The sequence below is a fragment of the Neofelis nebulosa genome, chromosome 8 (genome assembly GCF_028018385.1).
Source record: "Neofelis nebulosa isolate mNeoNeb1 chromosome 8, mNeoNeb1.pri, whole genome shotgun sequence".
NCBI classification, from domain to species: Eukaryota; Metazoa; Chordata; class Mammalia; order Carnivora; family Felidae; genus Neofelis; species Neofelis nebulosa.
Genome location: NC_080789.1, coordinates 136,514,127 through 136,534,652, shown reverse-complemented (window position 1 = coordinate 136,534,652; position 20,526 = coordinate 136,514,127). Strand labels below are relative to the sequence as shown.

The 20,526-nt window shown below is 52.6% G+C and overlaps 1 protein-coding gene across 10 annotated transcripts in view; it reads right to left on the bottom strand.

Moving 5' to 3' along the window:
• Positions 1 to 533: 533 nt before the first annotated feature.
• Positions 534 to 20,526, bottom strand: part of SFMBT2 (Scm like with four mbt domains 2) — a 231,323-nt gene continuing 211,330 nt past the window's right edge. For 9 of the 10 annotated variants that reach the window (XM_058681954.1, XM_058681953.1, XM_058681959.1 and 6 more), the window contains 5 exons: positions 18,530 to 18,705; positions 15,842 to 16,008; positions 15,323 to 15,586; positions 14,219 to 14,347; positions 534 to 5,482 (listed from right to left, as the gene is read on the bottom strand). In XM_058681954.1, coding sequence (XP_058537937.1) covers positions 5,342 to 5,482; positions 14,219 to 14,347; positions 15,323 to 15,586; positions 15,842 to 16,008; positions 18,530 to 18,705 — 877 coding nt within the window. In that variant the 3' untranslated portion in view covers positions 534 to 5,341. The remainder of the gene's footprint in view (positions 5,483 to 14,218; positions 14,348 to 15,322; positions 15,587 to 15,841; positions 16,009 to 18,529; positions 18,706 to 20,526) is intronic. The other variant, XM_058681956.1, reaches the window with a different exon arrangement.

Genomic DNA, 20,526 nt, shown 5'->3' with positions numbered 1-20,526 from the left:
CCTTCGCCTGAGCTCTGCCCCTCAGTAATGCTTACTGGCGTGGGCAGTGGCAGAAGGATAGGTTCGTGCTCCACCGGTGACACAGACCGCTCACAGGGCAGGGGCGCAAGGGTACCTCTTTTGTTCCAATGGAGATGCCAGACACACTGGTGACACGTTCACGGGACGGCCACACGTGTAAACACGGTCAAGTACTATTCTCCCAGACACAGTCCTCCCCGTCCTCCTCCGAACGCACCAGATCACGGAGGAACCGCAAAAACTGAAAACGGAAAGACTGCACGTGACTGTGTAGGACGTATTGTAGTATTTTAATAAAAAGGATAAGCACAAGCACGTTGAACAGAAAGTTCCAAAGCTAGCAGGTGAGTCTGAAAGCGATCACGTGGGACTTTCAGAGCCACAGTTATTAAAACCCTATAAACGTATGCTTTCGTGCCAAGCTGGAAAAAAGAAAAAAAAAAAACCCAGAACAAAATGCAAACCCTAAAACTAACATTCAGTAACCTTAAATACAAAGACACCAACACCACTGTAGAACTTATTTGTACTTTATTAACAATGTGGCTTACAATTTTTATTCAAGTAAAAAGGGTCTTTTTTTCATTTAGAATAAAAATTAAAATATAACTCTGATATAGATTTTCATTTATTTACATGAAAACATATATACAGAATTCAATCTTACAGCAAACCAAACAACATGCCCTTTGTCCTGCAAATTTCCAAAGTGAAAACACGAATTTTTCCTTGGGACACACCAGAACGGCACACGAGATATGAATCGAATTTCAGTACAAACTTCTCAAACTGGAATGTAAAACAGCAAAAGAACTTTGGACTTTCACGACTAGGAACAGTTTATGCTTCTAGATAGCATGCTACTTCCCATTCTAAACAACAAATGAGATGATTTTGTTCTCTTCTGTCGTTTCAAAAAAAAAATCGTCTCCAATTCCCCCATCGCGAGCAGATTTTTTGGCAAACGTTGGTCCCAGGACTCTCCTTTTCCTCCGGGGTAGCCCTTAGGTCCACCTGCAGCACTGCCCTGGCTTCCGGGCTGGTTTACAAGAGACCTACGTGCTCGCCGGCGCACTGAGAACAGATCAGTAAGATGGAAAGACTACCCGCCCGGGAAACTGCTTGGGTTCTTTTTATCACCTGAACCACAGGTGGCTTTTAAACGAACACCCAAGCAGCGTCACGTGTCAGCAATGACAATGTCTTGGGTAAATTCTGTGGGTCAGAAATAGCACGATTCGATTCTATCGCATCCATGTGTGGGGATACCTGTAAACCAATTCTAGGGATAAAAGCCAGGAGAACCAGATTAAATATTCAACCGAGTTGGAAGGGGATAAAGCAATTTCCAGAAGACTTTGAAACGGAAAAGAACGGTAGACGATTAAGAGAATCATGACAACATTGGGCTGCAAACAGAACTTTTCCTGGCGATTAGTTATTGCACCAAAAGACACGGGCCGTTATGTACACGTCTTCAACGACTTCTTCCTTAAAAACTACAGACACTTTAATTTATTACGCTTCCCTTCAAATCATTGCACACTCGATCACAGCGTTCTAAAGACAGTAGAGTACGTGGACCCTCGGGTCGCCACCTTCACCAAAAAATGACAATGATGCTCAAACCACAGCAAAGGTTTCAACGCTACTGTTTTTATAGTTCTATGTACAGCAAAGAAACAGAAATGGGCGTTCTACAAAAGAAGTATGCAAACCCCCAGTGCTTGCAAAACGAAAGGAGAACGGCTCTTTAGAAAGGTGTTTGGTGTAAGATAAAAGGCAGATCTCAGAACTTGCCTGATAACAACACTCAAAATTCTGAGAGACAAGTTAGGGCACTCAGACCAAGCTTCAAAGACAGAGCCAAATCAAGTCTCCAGAGATCACAGGAAGGGTCAGAGGGGGCGGCGGCAAAGGCTGGGGTCATCTGAATTTACCGAGGAACCAATCAAAGCAAACACAGGAAACGTTCTTTCAGATACGATCAAATAAGGAAAAGCAACCGTAGTAGCCGTGCAGCTCAAACACTGCGTGCGAGTCAAACTTTGATCAGAGGAACTTACTTTTAAAAGTGACGGGTGAGTTCTCTGTACTATGCAACTTCGTGGTGAAGGAAACTGGTTTCCGGTTTTTTTTTGTTGTTGTTGTTTTTTGGTGGTTTTAATTTTTTTTTTTTTTTTTTTTTTTTGAAAAGCAAAGAGGTTCGTCCACTGCGCCAGCCTGCTCTTTTCAGGTTTATATTGTTGTGGGGGGTGGATAGCTTCCCAACACAGTCCAAATGCAGTCGGCAAGGCGGGGGGGCTGAGCAAACTCCATTCGTCTTTGGATGGGACCGCGTGGTGCCTCTCGCCACGGAAGATGAGGTGGCATCTCTGCTTCTCAAGTGACACACACTGTGCAGACTGCAAAGTGTCCGTGTGGCCGGGAGGGGAACACGCTTCTCGGCCAGCTCCAGGAGGTAATGCAGGACCCCGGTACACAGAGGGCAGGACTTTGGTCCCAAAGTATTACCAAAGAGACAGAGCATCAACTGTAGCATCTGGGGAGGGAGGCGTATCGCCTGTTGGGTGTTTCAACCAAGAAACATTAGGCTTGGGGCTGTGGCAGCACGTGGGGAAGAGGTGTAAAATCAGTATTTCCTGCCGTAAGAGGCACAGTAACGACACGGTATAAAATGTTCCTTGCAAATTGGCCCGAGGTATGAGACGGAAGCTGGTGTGGGTAAATCCTACAGAGAAACGGACGCCTTAGCATTCCGGAGCCAAACCGCTACTGATGTGGGCCACACCCGCTACTGGCAATCCCCAGAGCAGCCAAGTTCAGGAGCACGTGGGTAACGCTCCCGGCAAAAGCATCTTCATGGTCCTAAAATGTTTCCTGGCTCTCGATGGGCCAGCGGGTGGCCCGGACACGACCTTCGTGAAGGTTCCCCCAGGGCTGGGTCTTCTGCCTCTGGCTCCAGCCCCGACATCCTTACGGCTCACTCGCAAAACCGTGGTGGGTGAAGCGACTGATCGCCACACAGAGACTGAGGACGAGGAGCGTGCTGGGCATCTGGCCCCTCGGTGGGGAGCAGGAGGCCCCCCAGCAATGGTGGCCGTGACCTGCCGGGCCACCAGCGGAAGGACCTTCCAGCTCTGGCGGGGGCGGGGAGGAGGCTCCAGAGACGCCCGGAAGGAGCTGCTTGTTCCCATGTCGCCTTTACTTGAAAGGGCACGAGAAGGTCACATTCGTCCGGAAAGTACAAAGACACGTTGCAGCCACTACATGCCTTCGTGGTTCCAAGCGCAATGGGAACAGCTCGGCGTGAAAAGGCCACGGTGAAGGGTCCTAAACGAGTCAGCGCGGCGAAAATGCCAAACCCCTCGCAACGGACACCCTTTCCAGCGGGCGCCCCAGGTTGAGCCACGGTTAAGGCCGCAAGCATGTGGCTGAGAAGGCAGGGGCGGGGGACCGAGAGGAGGGGCACGCTTCAGCTCAGGAGAGAGAAGCCTGGCTGCAGGCCGAGCAACGGTCAGCGCGGACGCTTCCGTCCCGACAACACCGCCAGCAGCACCGGGTTGGGACGCGGGGGGCCCTTCCGTCCCAGGGCCCCGGGCAGAGCCACTTGCCAAATGTTTAAAACTTGGTGGCAAAAATCAGCTACGGGGAGACAGTAAAGAGTCACCTGCAAAATATGTTTCCCATCTGCATCGGTAGCCAGGACAGAATGTTCATAACAAAGGTCGGCATCAGTCGCCACACTCTGCGAAATCCGACAGAAAATCATGCCTTAAAAACGTAGCTGACACATGACGGCTGAGAAGCCCACCGCATGGTGTCACCCCCGCTGCTGAGACTCTCATCAAGGAGAAAAGATGGAGGGTGGACGGTAAAAAGGAGTAACCGAAGGGCGGGCAGCCTCTGCTTTCGGTGTCGGCCTCCGGACACATCTAAAGGTTTAGTTTTCCTCGCGCACGTTCCGAAAGGCATCTGGACACCTGCTGCAGCGTGTGGGGGTGGGGGGGGGAGGGCAGGGGGGAGCAGTCCATTTGGGTTTGAGTGACCATACCGGGTCCCTCACAGGCACACACACAGAGGGGGTGCTGGTCACCAAAACCCAGCCAATTCTCAGAGCCAGAGATCTCTCTTCCAGGGACTGAACCGATTTAACGGAAACTGCCCCAGAAATCAGCAGCCTCCCAGCCAGGGCGGGCTGCAGGGAACACTCCACGTTGTGGAGACCACGCTTCTTTTTCACCTACTGTGTGTGTCTCGTGCTGGCGGATCGGGACTCTCAGCAGGAGCAGGATGGGGACAAGGGGTCCCAGAGTGATCCGGTCATTCTCCAAGATCGCAGTTGGTGGCCAGCCGTGCCAGCAGGAAGAAGAGCGGGGCTGGGCCGGGTCACTGCCGGGCTTCCTGTCGGGAACGCCCGCCTCCTGGGACGTCCCAGGGCCGGGCGCATTGGAGGAGCACTCGAAGCCAGTCTCATCAAGAGATTCAGGACAGGATCCTTCTGAGGGGATGGTTTATTCAAAGCCTCCAGAAGCTTCTTCCCGTTCCTGCCATTAAGCTCTGCCTTCAGTCCACAGCTCAGCATTTCCCAACAGACTAAAGGAGTCACCCCCCAATCTGGTTGCAATTAAATCAGAACGTTAGCAGTACGTGAAGTTCTACAAAAGGCTGCAAACGGAACCCTCTACAGGCTCTGGATGTCCGTCGCTCAGGAAGAACCACTTCATCGCCTCTCCTCCTAAAAGGCACCTCTGCTGGGCGAGGACGGTCTAGCCCATCCTTCTGTAACCACATCCTGAAACAGCGCCTGCAAGTGCGTCTGAGAAATGAGCCGCCACCAAGATCAGACCGCGGTGACATTCATGCCGCGAAAGCCACATGTGCATTGCCGTGGAAGAAGCATCCGTAATGACTGCAGAAAACCTCCCAGCCAGGCGCCCTCCTCGGGCACATCCAAAAAAGACATCAGCTGCGCCTTGGTTTTCAAAGCAAAGCGGGGCCGTGGTTTAGGAAATGCGTCTGCAGGGAGCTGCCTGGACTCGGGCGGGAGAAACGGGAGACGCGGACGTACCAAGAAGCTCTTCGGTGCCCTCCGGCGCCTGACGCTGTCCAGAAGCCACCGCTGTGGTAGCGGGCGGGCCTGAAATCGCGGCAACGTCAAACAGGCTGGGGGGTGAAGAGCTCCGCCACGCTCCTGGCTTTTCGGCCCTGTCTTGTATACGCACCATCGCACGTCGCCCAGCAAAGTAAAGCTTCAGTCTCGAAACCTTCCCAGGACGCCGCATCCCAAGAGAACGGGTCACCTCCCAAGAGGGCAGCGTCAGTTGGCATACTGGGCGTAGAAGGCCACTTTAACTCTCTCGATCTGGTGGCACAGCTTGATGGCGGGCCCCAGCTTCAACTCCATGCATTCTTGCACCGTGGGAAGAGTCAGCAACAGGAGCGCTTGACCGTCGATGTCCTGCCAGGAAACAAAGCCACGTTAGAGCCGAGACACCGGGCGCCAAGGGAAGGTATCTGCCATGGCGGGCTTGGTCCTGGGGGCCAAAGGGCGTGAGGGGTGGCTGGTGGGGGTGAAGAGGCGGAAGAGGGAAACCACTGCAGGATCTCGTCCTTCTCAAGGAGATGGCCCCCTGCTGGGAGAGCACCCCCCCCCCCCCCTGCCCCGGGCCCTCCCGTGTTCTGCCATGACTTGACGTGAGCACTACAAAAGAGCTCTCTCCGAAAAGAAGCAGCTCTCTCTTTCTTACCCAGGTCTGAACTTTCACCATCGGGATGGGCAAGAAGACGCCGTAGAGGTGAGCGGCCCCCCAGAACAGTTTTCCCTTGAGGAAAACTCAGGTACGTAGATGCACACCATGGCACACATCTCCGTCTGCACGCCCACATCCCCCAGAGTGAGGCGTACAAGGCCCCCCTCCCAGCTTTGCGTTAGTTAGCTCTTTACAGCCATACACGGGGTCTACACGAGGAAGGTGTTCATTAGAGTCTGTGAAGTCGCATTCACCGCGGGAGGAGGGGACCGAGGCTCGCCCCAACACTTCACGATCACCCTGACGGACATCTCTGCCCCTACTGTCACAACTGGGTTTATTTATGGAGACGTCGTCTGACTGGGGTACTGAGTTGAAGTGCAGTCCCTTCTTCCTATCCGCCAAGGCAGTCTTCGTGTTCCAGAAGAAGTAAGAGGCTTCTCATGTTCCAGGGGAAGTAAGGCAAGGTAACGACACAGGCCCATGGTAGGAGGAGAGCATAAAATGAACTCAGCGCCAAGACTTCTGCCGTCTGGAGAAGCAAGGAACCCAAGGCGCCACAAGCCGCAGAGACTTAACAGTCATGCGACCGCACACGCGCTTGTGAGGTCTCGGACAGCGTGGATCGTGAGCTACACAGAAGCTTATTTTCTTAAAATGGCGGTGTCTTCAGCGGTCTTAAAAATATCAAAAGCAAAGAAACAGAAAGCGTTGACCTTGGGAAGACCAACATGATCAGTTTCAAAAGCCACCTCCGTGTGCCACTAATCCCTGCTGAGTGTGGAGGCCGTAAAAATTAAGCGTTAATTTTACAAGTATCAATGCGAGTGCAGCTTCCGATGTCTCAATTACACGAGCCTCATCTCAACCAAGACTCAAACTGGACCTTACCGAACCCCGAAGTAAACCTATCAGTCTTGAATTTACGCTGAAAGTAGGAGATGAAGGAAAGTGTCCGTGAGTTTTCGGTGCCCCATTTATACCACTTTCCCCTTTTTCTATCGTCCTCTTGTATGTTACTTTGTCTCTTCGGATGCTACTCTGACCGGAGCGAGAGCAAACTCAAAGTACCAGGAAACAGCGTCTTGCTCAAGGTCATGAACTAAATAAACAGTGGTAGCCGCTGACCTGGGACCGGCATAGCCAACTCCGTTTTCAGAGGCAAAGCCACATATATTCCATCAAAACTCAACAGAGAGGGCGTAGGCCTCGGGATACAAAGTCTCGTGAGTATCACGGGCCTCATAAAAACACACTGTGAGGAGGAACCAGGATGATGTTGCAAAACCACGTGAGGTGGCGTCACCATTACGTTCAATGAAGAACAGAACAGAAACTTGTTTCAGGAGATGGGAAGTTTTTTTAGGTGGAAATTAACGCCAAAAAAGCTGGCTGATCTACCTAAGACCACATTGTTAGAGACCAAATTGGAACTGGGACCCGTGGTTTTCTGATATTAAATTCTGGAGGGAAAACTGTGCTCTAAACACACCCACTTAGTATAATGGCCATCGTTGGACGTACGGATTCAATTATAATTGAAAGTCAGCCCTAAAATGCTTCTGGAACTCTCTACAGACCAAGTCGGTGAAGGTGGCTGCCATATGCACGCACACATTTGAGTGGAGGATGTCACTTATCTATGGACTCAACAAGCAAGTGTTTCCTGAACACCTACTCAGGGCCAGGCACTCTGACGACCTCTGAGATCACCGCATAAACAAAACAAAGACTCCCTTCCAGGAGAGTAGGAATCTCAAGGGAGGCCATTACATTGAACAGACCACCACAATACAGAGAGATTAAAGCGTGGACACAACTATACGCACTAACGGACGGGAACGTGACCAGCCTTATAGGAGTCAGGACATGTTTCAGGGATCAGCGATGCCTGAACTTATACCAAAGGGGCCGAGGAGACGCATGAAAAGGAGGAGGGACCCAAGGAAGACCAGTAGTTCGGGAAAGCATGTATTCAGGGAAGGCGCAGAGACGCGGAAGGTAAAGCTGAGATGGGCCCAGAGAAGAAACTGGGACTTCCTCTAAGGTGTGCGACCAGAAGTCGCCAAAGGGCGTTAGGCAGAGAGGTCACATTGTAGGATTCGAACACCTGCCCGCTGATTTTGGCCACAACGTATTGGCATGGATTAGCAGGTAGGGAAGTTACGAGGGGCTGAAAGGGAGGCCCCACCTCCTAACACCATCAACTTGGAAGACAGGATTTCAACACATGCGTTTGGTGGCGGGGGTGGGGGGTGGGGGGGGAGGGGTTTCAACGTTCAGGCTAAAGCACAGGTGCTGTGAACAGAGCCATGTGGCTCCCATCCCGAGCGACGTGCCGTCCGCCGGGTGAGCCGGGACGCACACTTCCAGCATTTCTGGACGTGCCTCCACCAGGCTGTCCTCAGCTCCCCAAAGACTCCGCATTCTTTTGTGGAGACCTCACGTGGGAAGAAGTAAGGAAGGTGAGGGTCAACTGCATTGAGCCGCAAATATCCTCAAAACGAAAACTCACAGCTAGCGGGGAGGGCGAGCTGAGGTCTGCAATCCCCAAATAGAAACCTCACGATGGCCCCTCACTTCGCCTGTTCTAAACCTAGCAGGGCTTCTGCCGACGGAGGGCGGACCCCAGGAGTGAATGCAGTGCTTACATTAGAGGCCACACTCCAGATTCCTTCCGATACGGCCGAAGCGTTTATCCTGGAGGAGCTACAGTGCCTTTCACCCGCCAGTTCCGTTCTGGAGAGTCGCATCCGCCTCAATAAACTATTTCTCGAACACCACCCACCTGCCTGTTGGGATAACCGTGCTCGATCCTGAGATCCTAGAATGAACTGTGCCACCACCGTCAGGGTGATCGCCACCGGTCAAACTCGAAGGTCACTGGAAGGATGAACAAGGACACAAGGCGTCTGCTACAGCATTCAGCACGCGATCCACACGCGAATATTTCCTGCGCGAACAGGCGTCACAGAATATGCCTGACGTGAAGGTCAGGCCTGGAGATTAGGGCTGACCCTGCCCAATTATTTTACAGAGCTGGACAGAGGACGTGGTCTCTTTCCTGGGACATCTCGTGGGAAAATCTGCCGGTGGTATCATTTACCAGCCACCAGGCACGCCCACGCCTGCTCTCTCGGGCCCCCATGAGACCCCCGCACCCACCAGCTGCTACAGGGCCGCGGCCCGAACCGTGTCGCTCCCTGTCCTGCCCTTGTGAGTGCTCTTCTTTGGCTGAACAAACCTCAGGAGCACCCTGTATACATCCCCCGTCTCCTTCCGGAGACGTCGGATCACCTGGTGCTGTGCAATCCCTCCCCCAGCCTCCCTGCTCTGACCACACCAGTCCCTGCTCTTACTGCTGCTGACGACTGCTGATGAGCCCATCGGCCCCAGGAGACTGGAAGCCTCCAGAATCGGGGGCCGTATCGCCTGTTCTCCTGCCCCGGCCGGCAGGCCTCCGGGGCCCATGCAGCAAGGGGAAGTTGCACAGAGCTGCTCCGGCAGAAAAAAACCAAACGAGAATGATGGGCAAGTTCATAATGATGGCCTCTGGACCTTCATCAGAGCCCGGCCCCTTCCACCCTCACCCCAACACACATTCACTCGTCCCGCCGATGGGCAGAGCCCATGGGAGAGTGCTTTGCAGGCCCTCATTCCTTCTGCCCCGTGTCGTGCCTGAGGAGAAGGAGGAGTTGGTTTGGAGCACCTGGGTGGCTCAGCTGGTTCAGCATCCGGCTCCTGATTTCAGCTGAGTCATCATCTCACGGTTTGTGAGATCGAGCCCCGAGGGGGGCTCTGTGCTGACAGCGTGGAGCCTGCCTGGGATTCTGTCTCACTCTCTCTCTCCCTCTGCTCCTCCCCTGCTCGCACTTTCACTCTCCCTCAAGTTAAATGAATTAAACTTAAAAAAAGTAATAAATAAAGAGATCTCAGCTTTGAGGCCGCAGTTGAGGGGTGGAGAGTTCACACTCTGAGTGTGAGCTTCGTAAGCGTGGGCAGCTGGACTGGACGGACCCTCCTACAGGCCGGTGCGCTTGACTCGTGTTCTCTGGTGCCCCGCGCACAGCCCCGGTGCACTGGGCACCGCGGAGCGAGGAGAAACACCCGGCCGAATGCGTCTGCACACACGTGAGTGTGCAGGAGGACCAACGTCGCGGGAGGGCTGGGGTGAGGCGGTCTGACTGATCGCAGAGACCTTGCGCCCTGAGTGTCACCTGGAAGCCGGCTGGTATCTCCGGCAGGGCGGGCGTTCTGTGCAGCCTGTTTGCTCCGAGCCGCCTCGGGGCCTCTGGCTGTCGTCCTCGGTTCTCGTTTTCCATCCTCCCTGACGCTGTGCGACCCATCTCCTGCCCTGCATGTTCTCATCTTCAGACGGATGCGTGACCAAGCATTAAAAGGCGCCCCGGCTTTCTGAACACCAAAGCGACCGGCTGCAAGGGGCTGGATTTAGCCACCCGACCATCAGCCGGTCGCGGGGTGGGGGGGGGGGGAGGGGAAGAGGCCGCAGTGGCGGCTCAGGGGCGTCGAAGCTGCGGGTGCCCCCCCTCCCGACGCTCTCCCGTGCGCAGATGGCCCCACGGCTCGGGGGACAGCGGGGGGACGGAAGCCAGCCCGGGCCCGAGGCTCACCGACCTGGTGTGAGCTCCGGGGAAGGAAGCCCACCCCGCATCCCGAGGGCGGCTTCCTGTGTTTTCGTTTGAAAGAAGTGAGCTCTTCCTCGCTGATCGTGTAGTTACAGACCCCGCCGCGGATTTCATTTTTATAGCTCTGCTCTTGCATACTTCCGGGCTGCAGGCAAATCACTCGTATGTGAAACACGGAAAAGGACCCTAAACAGACTATTGATTTTTGACAAAGGAGCCCTGGTAAAACACTCAACGGGAAAGAGAAGACCCAGCACACACAAAATTAAATTTATTAGGGTACGGAGCAGGTCCTCAGCAGGGACATTCATTCAGGTCTACGGACCCAGAGAGCAGACAGCACAGTCCATAAGCTGTCAACGACCCCGAGTTTCTTTCATCAAAGTGAATCACTCGTTGGGGGAGTCTGCTTATTATAGGTGTCTCTGCTTCATAAGAGGTGTATAAAGAGGCAATATTTTATTTAAGAGTTTTGTGGGGGGTTTTTTTCTCTCAGTTATAGACGTGTGGAGTTTTACTGTGTAATGTACATGTTCGCGGCACGAAATTACAGAGCGTAGATGTTTTAAGCTGTTGCCGTAACATTTCAGAATTAAAGGTGGGCCTTCCAGTAATGGGAAGTTTATACTTTGTGTCAGCGGGTTGTGACGGCTTCTGAATGTAGCGATCACCATTCCGCCCTGTGATTTTTCTCCCACGCTGCTGAAGAGCCGCCTGCTGGCTCCTTGGGGCCGCCTAAAAGCTCGTGGATGGCCACGAGGCCTTGGCTGGCCTGACCCACTGGAGGCCTCACCGAATCATGACCATGGCACTTGGGCTCAAAGATGATAGAACAAACACACAAAAATTCGTAATTACGGGCCTGATCGAATGGAAAAGGACTCGAATCCCACACACTTCAGATAGCACAAAGGGCAACAGCGTAATATGGTGATGGGGGTGGGGGTGGAAGGCCTAATGAGAAATTTGAAATAAGAGCAAGGCTATTATCAATTAAAAGCTTACCTATTTTTCTGCCTATAAGAGTTAAATAAGTAGGTACGTACGACCAAGCTTTTAACCAACATAAGAAGAGAAATGGGAGACAGGCCCCTGCCCACTGCCTGGTTCTAGAAGTGCTAACATACCAGACATGCTTCATTTCTTAGACATGCTAGCTTGGGAAGACTGGAAACTTCCTGAGATAACCGTAATAAGCTGGGCTCAGAAGGACAATTAAGGATAACTCAGCTTCTGTACTATTTGAGCCTTTTCCCCAAGTCAGCTTTGTTTTCACTTTCTTGCTTAGTATTAGAAAGCTGTAGGGATGCCTGGGTGGCTCAGTCGGGTAAGCGTCTGACTCTTGGTTTCAGCTCAGGTCATGATCCAACGGTTCGCGAGATCGAGCCCTGTATCAGGCTCTTCACGGACAATGTGGAACCTGCTTGGGATTCTCTCTCTCTCTCTCTCTCTCTCTCTGCCCCTCCTCTGCTTGTTCCCTGTCTTAAAACAAAAACTTAAAAAAAAAAAGAAACCTGTAAAAACAATCCCACTCGAGCCTGGTGGCCTCTCACAGTGCTGCTCAGCCATAACTGAGCAGGGGAGCTCTGTGCTCTGTTCTGCCCAGAGCCCAGGGGAAAAGCGTTTCTCAGTCAAAACTGGGCATTTGGGTCTACAGATGAAATAAAGCAAACAAAACAAAACAAAACAGAAAACACAACTGCAGATAATCTAGAATACCACCTTCTACGCCTACCTTTTGAATATCTTAAAACCCATAAACAGATGCCCTGTCAATGTACATGGGATGAACACACGAGCAAAGAGATCCACACGTTAAACTTTGGGTCATCAGCACGCGGCACGCACTCGAATGCAATGCCTTGTTCGCGGTGTCACTACGGGCCAACACCAGCCTGGGAAAACGCTGCATTAGGCAACGCTCTTAGCCGGGGTTCAACCCACTGCTCTATTCTTGTTTTCAGGACTGAGATGCTCCAAATCGTGCCAGCCCTCATGGTGGCTGTAACTGTCCCCCCGTTTGTGTGTTTTGAACCAAGGGACACACTCATGGCCCAGTTCTCTACATGCGATGCAGCTTTTCCCTCTTTTCTGCTTTTCTGGTCCCTCAGAGAGGAAGTGCTGATAATGTCACACAGCAAGGTGACCCTCCCCTGTGGCCGCCGCTCGCTCCTTCACATGCACTTGCTGGGTGTCTACAAGGAGACTCTGGTGGTCGACCGGTCGGCAACCTTTGAATGTTTGAAGTGCTACCCTCTCCCAGGAGGAGCTGGGAACCACATTAATTTGCTTTTTACACAGCGGGCCTGGAAGAAAATCTGGGGGATACACTGGGTGCAGGCCTTTCTTTTCTCTTCCTGATTTCATGCCTGAGTTACTTTCTTTCCAGAGTATCGGTCTGCATAATCTAAAAAAGCACTGGATAGACACATCTTTAATTGATTAGATGGCAAACAGCTATTTTTTTTTTTTTAATGCCAGGTCCTGAAAGACGGATATTTATACATGGCGAGACAACGTGAGACATGGAGGGAACACGGCGGCACAAGTCACGGGCTCCGCCTGGCGCTTCCGTGGGAGGCCAGGGGGCAGCCTGGTGGCACAGGTCCAGAGGGGCAACCTGTTTCCATACCCATTTAAGGAGCAATGGAACCCAATCCCTCTTTTCCCGCGGCTCATAGCATGTCTTATGTTTCGGCTAATTACGATCATCTCACCTGCAGAGTCAAAACACCATTAAAGGATAGATGTTATCCGGGGCGCCTGGGTGGCTCAGTTGGTTTAGCATCCAATTTCGGCTCAGGTCATGATCTCGCGGGTCATGAGTTCGAGCCCTGTGTGAAGCTCTGTGCTGACAGCTCAGAGTCTAGAGCCTGCTTCAGATTCTGTGTCTCCTTCTCTCTCTGTCCCCTCCCCCTCGCCCCGCTCATGTCCTCTCTCTCTCTCTCTCTCTCTCTCTCTCTCTCTCTCAAAAATAAACATTAAAAAAATTAAAACTAAAAAAAAGGATTGATGCTATCCATCGTCTTGCAATCATCCATCATCCTTTGGCACAGCACCTAACATACCCTGGGTTGTTGACATTTTTACAAATGCAAGAGTGAAAAAAACATGAAAACATCACGCGAAACACAGCAGGACAAGGGCTCCCACCTCTGGGAAGATGAGCACACATCCTTTCCCTGTTTCTCCTACTAAATGTAACAAAAGCCCTGAATGTTATGAATCAAACGCATGGCAGAGAGAAGGTGGCAGACCGGCAAGGACCTGGGGACCTGAGTTGGGGCACAGTGGGGCGTGCCCTCGTTGTGCGTCTGCCTTCTGCAGCCAAGACCGATTGCTAAAGAAGCTTGCAACCCACGAAATGCCAATGTGCAGGAGGAAAAGGGGCCCCACGGAAGCCTGCTCTTTTCAGCCAAAGGACTGAGGAAAAGGGAGCCTCGGCAGACAGAAACCTTTTAGACAAGAATGGCCTTCCTGGAGGACAGAGAACCCCCGCCTCCAAGAGCAGCAAAGGCCGGGCGAGGGGCCCTGATGTCCAGTCTGCCCAGATGACCCCAGGCCCCCAGCACCCCCACAAGGGATTATCTGGGAAAACCAAGTGGGGACTTCCTCGACAGCAAGGAGCCCCCCGCAGAGGTGTCAGGGGGGATCACGTGTGCACCTGGGTTGCCACCCACCTCTTCCCCCACAGTAACAGGGAGGCACCCTCTCCCCTGCCAGAGCCGGGTCCCAGAAAGCCAGCTCAATCAGAAGAGCAAACAAAACGTCACGAATGCAGCAGGAGGGCAAGCGCACCTGTTCCTGAAAGATCTTGGCCAGGGGGGCGCAGTCCGTCAGCTTGATGAACCTCACCACGTCGGTCACCGTCCACTCCAGAGGGTTGCTCTCCAGAACCAGCCTGTCCTCCTCCTCTTGCTTTGTTTCCTGATGGGGGAAGGGGTAAGGAGGTCCTTTCATCCCTGCACGGACGCTCAGGAAACCCCGTGGGCCCGAGCCGGACTTTCCTCCTCCCTCTGGCCTCTCCCCGGGCACCTGGACGGCCCACAGAAACTGCCGGTCTCTAGGGACTTTCTTAGCAATTCATCTGGGTTGTGACTTTGTCTCCAATGACTTGTGTGCCTTTAGAGGTTAAACAAACAAACAAAGGCACAGTGGGAGCAGTTGCTGAAAACCAAGTTCATCGGGACATCTTGGGCCTGCTTAGCCAGGATGCGTCTCCGACTGAGGAGAGATGGTGTGGGGCGTATGAGAACGCACAGGAGACAGCCAGGTTTTCCCCATTTCTTTTGGGGACAATGGTGCGGATGGCCCTCCAGCTGAGCAGGTGTGGGGAAGACCGGATACACTGATTTCACATTTTACAGCATCACAGAGGCCCCTCCGTGAAGGGAAAGCCTGCTGTTCAGGGGACCTTGAGGACTTATTATGTCTGTCCTCCTGACGAGAATCCTTCGAGGCCGTGAAACCTTCCAGAGAAAAAGGTGCCATGACTTCCCTCTGAACTCCACTCCAGACGTCACCAGGCCTTGTGCCCGGATGTGGGAACCACGCTGGAGCTGCTGCCACTGCTTTTAGTATTTTAGTTTAAAAATTTCTTTAATGTTTATTTGTTTACTTAGAGAGACACGTGAGCAGGGAAGGGCTAGAGAGAGAGGAGGAGAGAGAATCCCAAGCAGGCTCTGCACATCCCGCGAGGGGCCCGATGCGGGGCTTGAACTCAGGACTCGTGAGCCGTGAGATCACGACCTGAGCCGAAGTCGGACACTTAACCGACTGAATCATCCAGGTGCCCCAATTTTGGTATTTTCACAGGGACCCCCGAATCAAGGTCTTGACCTTCAACATGTTGTGGCAGCCCCCCACCCCCCAACAAGCCGGCCGGGGGCCCGTGGGCCTCACCTCTGCAGGGTCCTGGCCGCCGGCCGCGCCCTGCTCCCCGCCCTCGGCACAGGAGGTAGCCTGCACCCTCCGGCCCCTTCTCGGCCTCTCCACGGGCGGCCGGCGCTCGGGCTCCGAGTTGCTCCTCAGGGTGACGGCTCTCCGGGGCCGCGTGGAGGGGACGTCGGCGGAAGAGGTGTCTGTCTGGTCGTCGCGGAGCTCGGAGCCGGTTTCCTCGCTCCCCGTGTCCTCATCCATGGCGTCTGCGTCCTCCTCCTCGCTCTCCTGGGGCCAAGGGCAGGCGCTGAAGGGAGGCTTCTCCCCCCATCCCCCGGCTGACCCACCCCGCCATCCCCGCCTCGGTCCCCGTCGCAGCCCCCTCCCAGGCCACGTGGCTGAGTGGCTGCACCTGCTTTCCGCGAGGAAGAGTCAGGGCTCCCGGTAAACTCGGAGCCACGGCCTTGGCCGTGAGCAGCCACAGGGGCCGGTCGGGGCCGTGAGCTCTGTCAAACGCAGGGAGGTGCTTTGAGCAGGACGTACCTCCCCCGAGCCGGCGGCAAAGTCCACGGCAGAAGACCTGCGCTTCTTCTGCACAAAGATGGATTTTCGCCGTTTCCTGCGTCTGGCTGGCTTTGGGGGTCCGCTCTCGACACTGGCTTCCCCAATGGGGGGTTTCACGATCTTCTTCCTCTTTCCGTAATAATAGGCTGCAAGGGGTCAGAGGATCAAAAACATTTTTTAAAGGTCCCGCACGCGTACGAATGTGGACAGAGAAAGACAGTAGAGAGACAAGAGAAAGATGGGGAGGAGAGAAAGAAGAGAAGAGAAGGATCATTCTTTCATTGGGAACAATAAAATCCGACATCTCACGTACACCTCAGGTTTCCCTGTTTCCTCCACAGGAGGAACGTTCCTCCAATGCCCTCATATCCTGAGGGTGTTACTGACAGTCTTGAAAATTCAAACGTTAGAGCCCTAACCCCCCATGTGACTGTATTTGGAGAGGAGACCTTTAAGGAGGAGATTAAGGTAAATGAGGTCAGAAGAACGGGGCCTTAATCCACAGGACCAGTGTGCTTACAAGAAGAGGAACAGACACTCAGAATGTGCACACGGAGGGAAGGCCACGTGGGGACAGAGAAGACAGCCACTGGCAAGCCCAAAGAGAGAGGCCGCAGCAGAAACTGACCCCGGTCTTGGTGTGTGTCTGCATTAACACTTAGAGCACCCATTAGAAAATTATCTACCAACTTTCAATAATGATTGATAAATTTTATAAATTAAATGTGTGATCAACTCATTAAGATTAGTTAAGGATCCAGTTTTCAATTACAATCCCAATCAAGACTCACCGCTGAAAATCTCACATGTCCCACAAGATAGCCCCCCATTATTCCATAAAGAACCAAACGCAGACAGGCACCTGCGGGGGGGCTCAATCGGTTAAGCGTCCGACTCTTGATTTCGGCTCAGGTCACGATCTCATGGATCATGGGGTCGAGCCCTATGACGGGTTCTGTGCTGACAGGGTGGAGCCTGCTTGGGATTCTCTCTCCTCTCTCTCTCTCTCTCTCTCTCTCTCTCTCTGCCCCTCCCCCTTTGCTCAAAATTAATACATAAGCATTTAAAAAAAAAACAAATGCAGAAAAGGAACTTTTATCTATGGTTGGAAGGAGCTAAGAAGAACACCAAAACACACAGCTCCTGGGGTTACGGTGAAGCACGTGATCTTTGACGGAGCTGTGGTTTCCATACGTTTCCACGCTGCTGTATTCCTACGGAAAAGTCTGGCCCCGGACCTCAGTTTCCTCACATGCAACACCAGACCAGTGGGACCAAGCAGCGAGATCACTGCCTCATGGTTACTCCTAGATACCGGTTACAAGTGGGTAAGCATTTGTTCACGCATGCGGGCAAGACAAGTCTGGTGCAGTCTGGCTTTCTAGAAGCCAGATGCTAGGAATCAGAGCAGTTTTGCCAGACATAAACCAAGTGTGGCACACTTGGGGAGCCGTGAGATCACACTGGGTGACCACAGACCTTTCTGCTCTCAGTTCTCCCTGAGCCTCGGTTTATCACTTCCGCCTGGAGCATCGGTTCAGCCTGTAGCAGGCTTTACTCTAAGTTGCCCCAGCGATCTTAGAATTTCGACGTCCTATCATACCAGACCCAGAAAAATCTGTAAGTCGTTTTGGTCGTGCTTAATTTGAGCTGTAGTAACCCGCTTCTTCCCTCTTGTTCCCCTGATCCGGAAGTGTACAGAAGCCCATTTTTTAAGGTCAACATTCAAGGCCAGGTTTAGCTCTCAGTCAGGTCCTTTCTGATCTGGAAGCTTCTGCTAATGAGAAGCCTGCTTCAGGGAGTCCCTCCTCCCGCCAAAGGTAACATGAGGCGTCTCCGGACAGGACGGTGACCTCACCAGGCCCTACAAACATGCCTTCGCCTCCCCATGCACGAGGGTGGAGGCTGTGTGCTCCAAGCTGACGGAGGAGGGCGCTGACTTATAGCAGGGATGGAGTGGACAACAGGATTCAGAATATACACGCACATACAGAGAGAACACTACAAGGAAATTCACACTCAGAGCGGTGTCTCAAGGATGTGCAAATTCCTGGTTTGGACACACAAGCCGATCAGTCCCAACTGGCTGGGGCTCCCGGAGCACTGACCACACTCCAGAGGGCCTGGTGTGGGATCCTGGCAGCTGGAACGTGGGCTGGCGGTGGAACAGAGCTCCAGGCCACCGTGATGGGGATGCAGCCACTCCCAGGTCAGAGATAACCCAGGGGAGACGTTGCAAGAGCAGAAGCGGGGATGGGGGAGTCAGCAGAGCTCGAGATAATCCGAGGTGCAGGTGTCTGGAGACAGCTACAGGGCATGCAGACAAAGGCCAGAGCTGAGGCCTTTCTCCAGCCCTCCTTCCAGCCAGAGCATTTCCAAACCCAGCCAATCGCCTGAAAGTCACGGCACACGCACTCTCACTTCTTCCTGGGCAATGCCTGCCGCTGCGAATTCGTACTGGGGTCAATCAGCCCGTCCCTGCCTTCCCCTGGGCTGGAGACACGTGAGCACGTACCACGGCGAATCTTAATTCTTCCGTGGCAATTCCCGTGGAAAAGCACTCCTCAGTGTGTTGTTGTTAAAAAAAAAAAAAAACAAAAAAGACCAAGTCCCTTACCCCACGGTTTAAGCCCAGACACCCGTGTCGTTTTCGTAGTTTGTACTTACTGTACTTGGTTTTGGTGTGAATGGAGCAGTTCTCTGGGCAGTTTTCGGAAACCAGCACGGGACTGAACAAATTTGGGCAGCACTCCAGCTTGGCACAGACCCGCCGGCAGAAATCCGCTACTTGGTCGGACGTCCGCACGATCTTGGCCACGGCCCTGTAGGTTTTGCCTCTGTATCTAGAAGGAAGAAAGGAAAAGCAACGATGAGGCCACACAGTTACTCAGACCTGTTCTGTACGGCGGATTCCAAAAGCAGCCCCTTTATTTCCTAACAACAAATCGCACAGCGTGTGGGACTTGCGGGCTATTTGTTTTTATCTTGCCTTCCGAGCTCACCACGGCATTTTTAAGGAAGCCCAGCATCGTGCCCAGCGCCCGTGACTGAGGGCTGTAACAGAATCCCCTCCACAAAGATGTCTGCTTAGCACCTTCTCTCTGTGGGATACGTGATGGAACGTTCCAGAATGCTTCCGGAATCCAGACATGGTCTCGTGTTGCTCATCGCTTTTGAGGAAAAAGAACTTTATCCTGCCCAAGGAAAACCACAGGCGGTGAAGCCACTGACAAAAGAATAGAGACCGTTTCTTCTAGAAAGCAGGGTGGATGGATTGTTCTTCAAAAATGGGCCCCAAAGCCCTGGTCCAAATATTTACGGCAGTGATGACGTAAGTAATGCCTGGCTCTTCCGAGCACTTGGATGAATCACCTGTCAGCACATTTTTTAAAATATCCCTGGTACAAAACAATTATAAACTTCTCAGCTGGCAGCGTCTTAGCTGACGTATCGCGGAACTCAAGAGTCCACCTACACGAAGAAGTCATCAAAACCGTGGGGCCTCTTCAACCGTGCCCTTCATGCACACCCTATTTCAAGCTGAAATCTCACACAACAATTTCTTTTCCAGGAGAACAGCAGGCTCCCTGGCAGGTGACACTCGCGTTAGTCTTTGGAAACTAGGCCAAAATCCAGAGGCATGAACCACCGAGTAGGCCAATGCTGCCCTTGCACTTGAGATGGGCCAAACCTCCCAAACCTGCAGAGCCCATTTGTGTTTCGGGGTTTCCAAAAGTCTGCCACAAAACAGTGGGAATACCACGCAGTTCGTGCAAGCAGCGTAACGTAAGGAGAGCATCGCTTTTGTAATTTGCAAATAAAATACTGTGTTCGGTGGGCACCCGGGGGCTCAGTCGGTTGAGCGTCCGACTTCAGCTCATGTCACCATCTCGCGGTTCGTGAGTTCGAGCCCCGCATCGGGCTCTGTGCTGACAGCTCGGAGCCTGGAGCCTGCTGCGGATTCCGTGTCTCCCTCTCTCTGCCCCTCCCCCACTCACACTCTTTCAAAATTAAATAAATGTGAAAAAAAATTTTTTTTTAAATATTACACTCAAAACCTAGATCTGGTTCCCTGAGAATAATGCAGTGATAGAAATAAACAGGATAAACTGATTCTGGGTTTATTTCAGCTTGGTTTTCTTTCTATGCTTCTGAAGGCCGGGAGAATACTACCCCCTCGCGATATCATTTCTTGTACAGTATCCATAGCCAAAAAAATTAAATTCTAACTTGAAAAATCTGGCCTTTGTGTTCATTCTCTGGTCTTCCTAATCCCAGCCCTTCTATACTGATTGCTGTTATATTTCTCTGAAGTGCCAAGCATGGCTTTCCGTGTAGGAAGAACTAAAAAGCAATTCTTTGTAGATAAGATCATGCTTTAAATCACACAGCCCTGAACAACTGTTGATCCTTCTAGGCCCTCCCTTGACCCCCGATGTAGGAAGGCAGCCCCAGCCCTGAGGAGGGCTCTGTGATTCACCTGTGGCTAGTTTTTGCTCATGGCTTTCGTCACGCTTCATAATAAAGCCAGCACAATTCTGCGGACACAGCATACCGCTAAGGCTCTGGGGGAGGCAGAATAAAAATATGCCACGGATGTGACGTCCCTGGAAGTTTTTTCCCACTACGATTTTTAACACTTCTTTAATGTTTATTTATTTTTG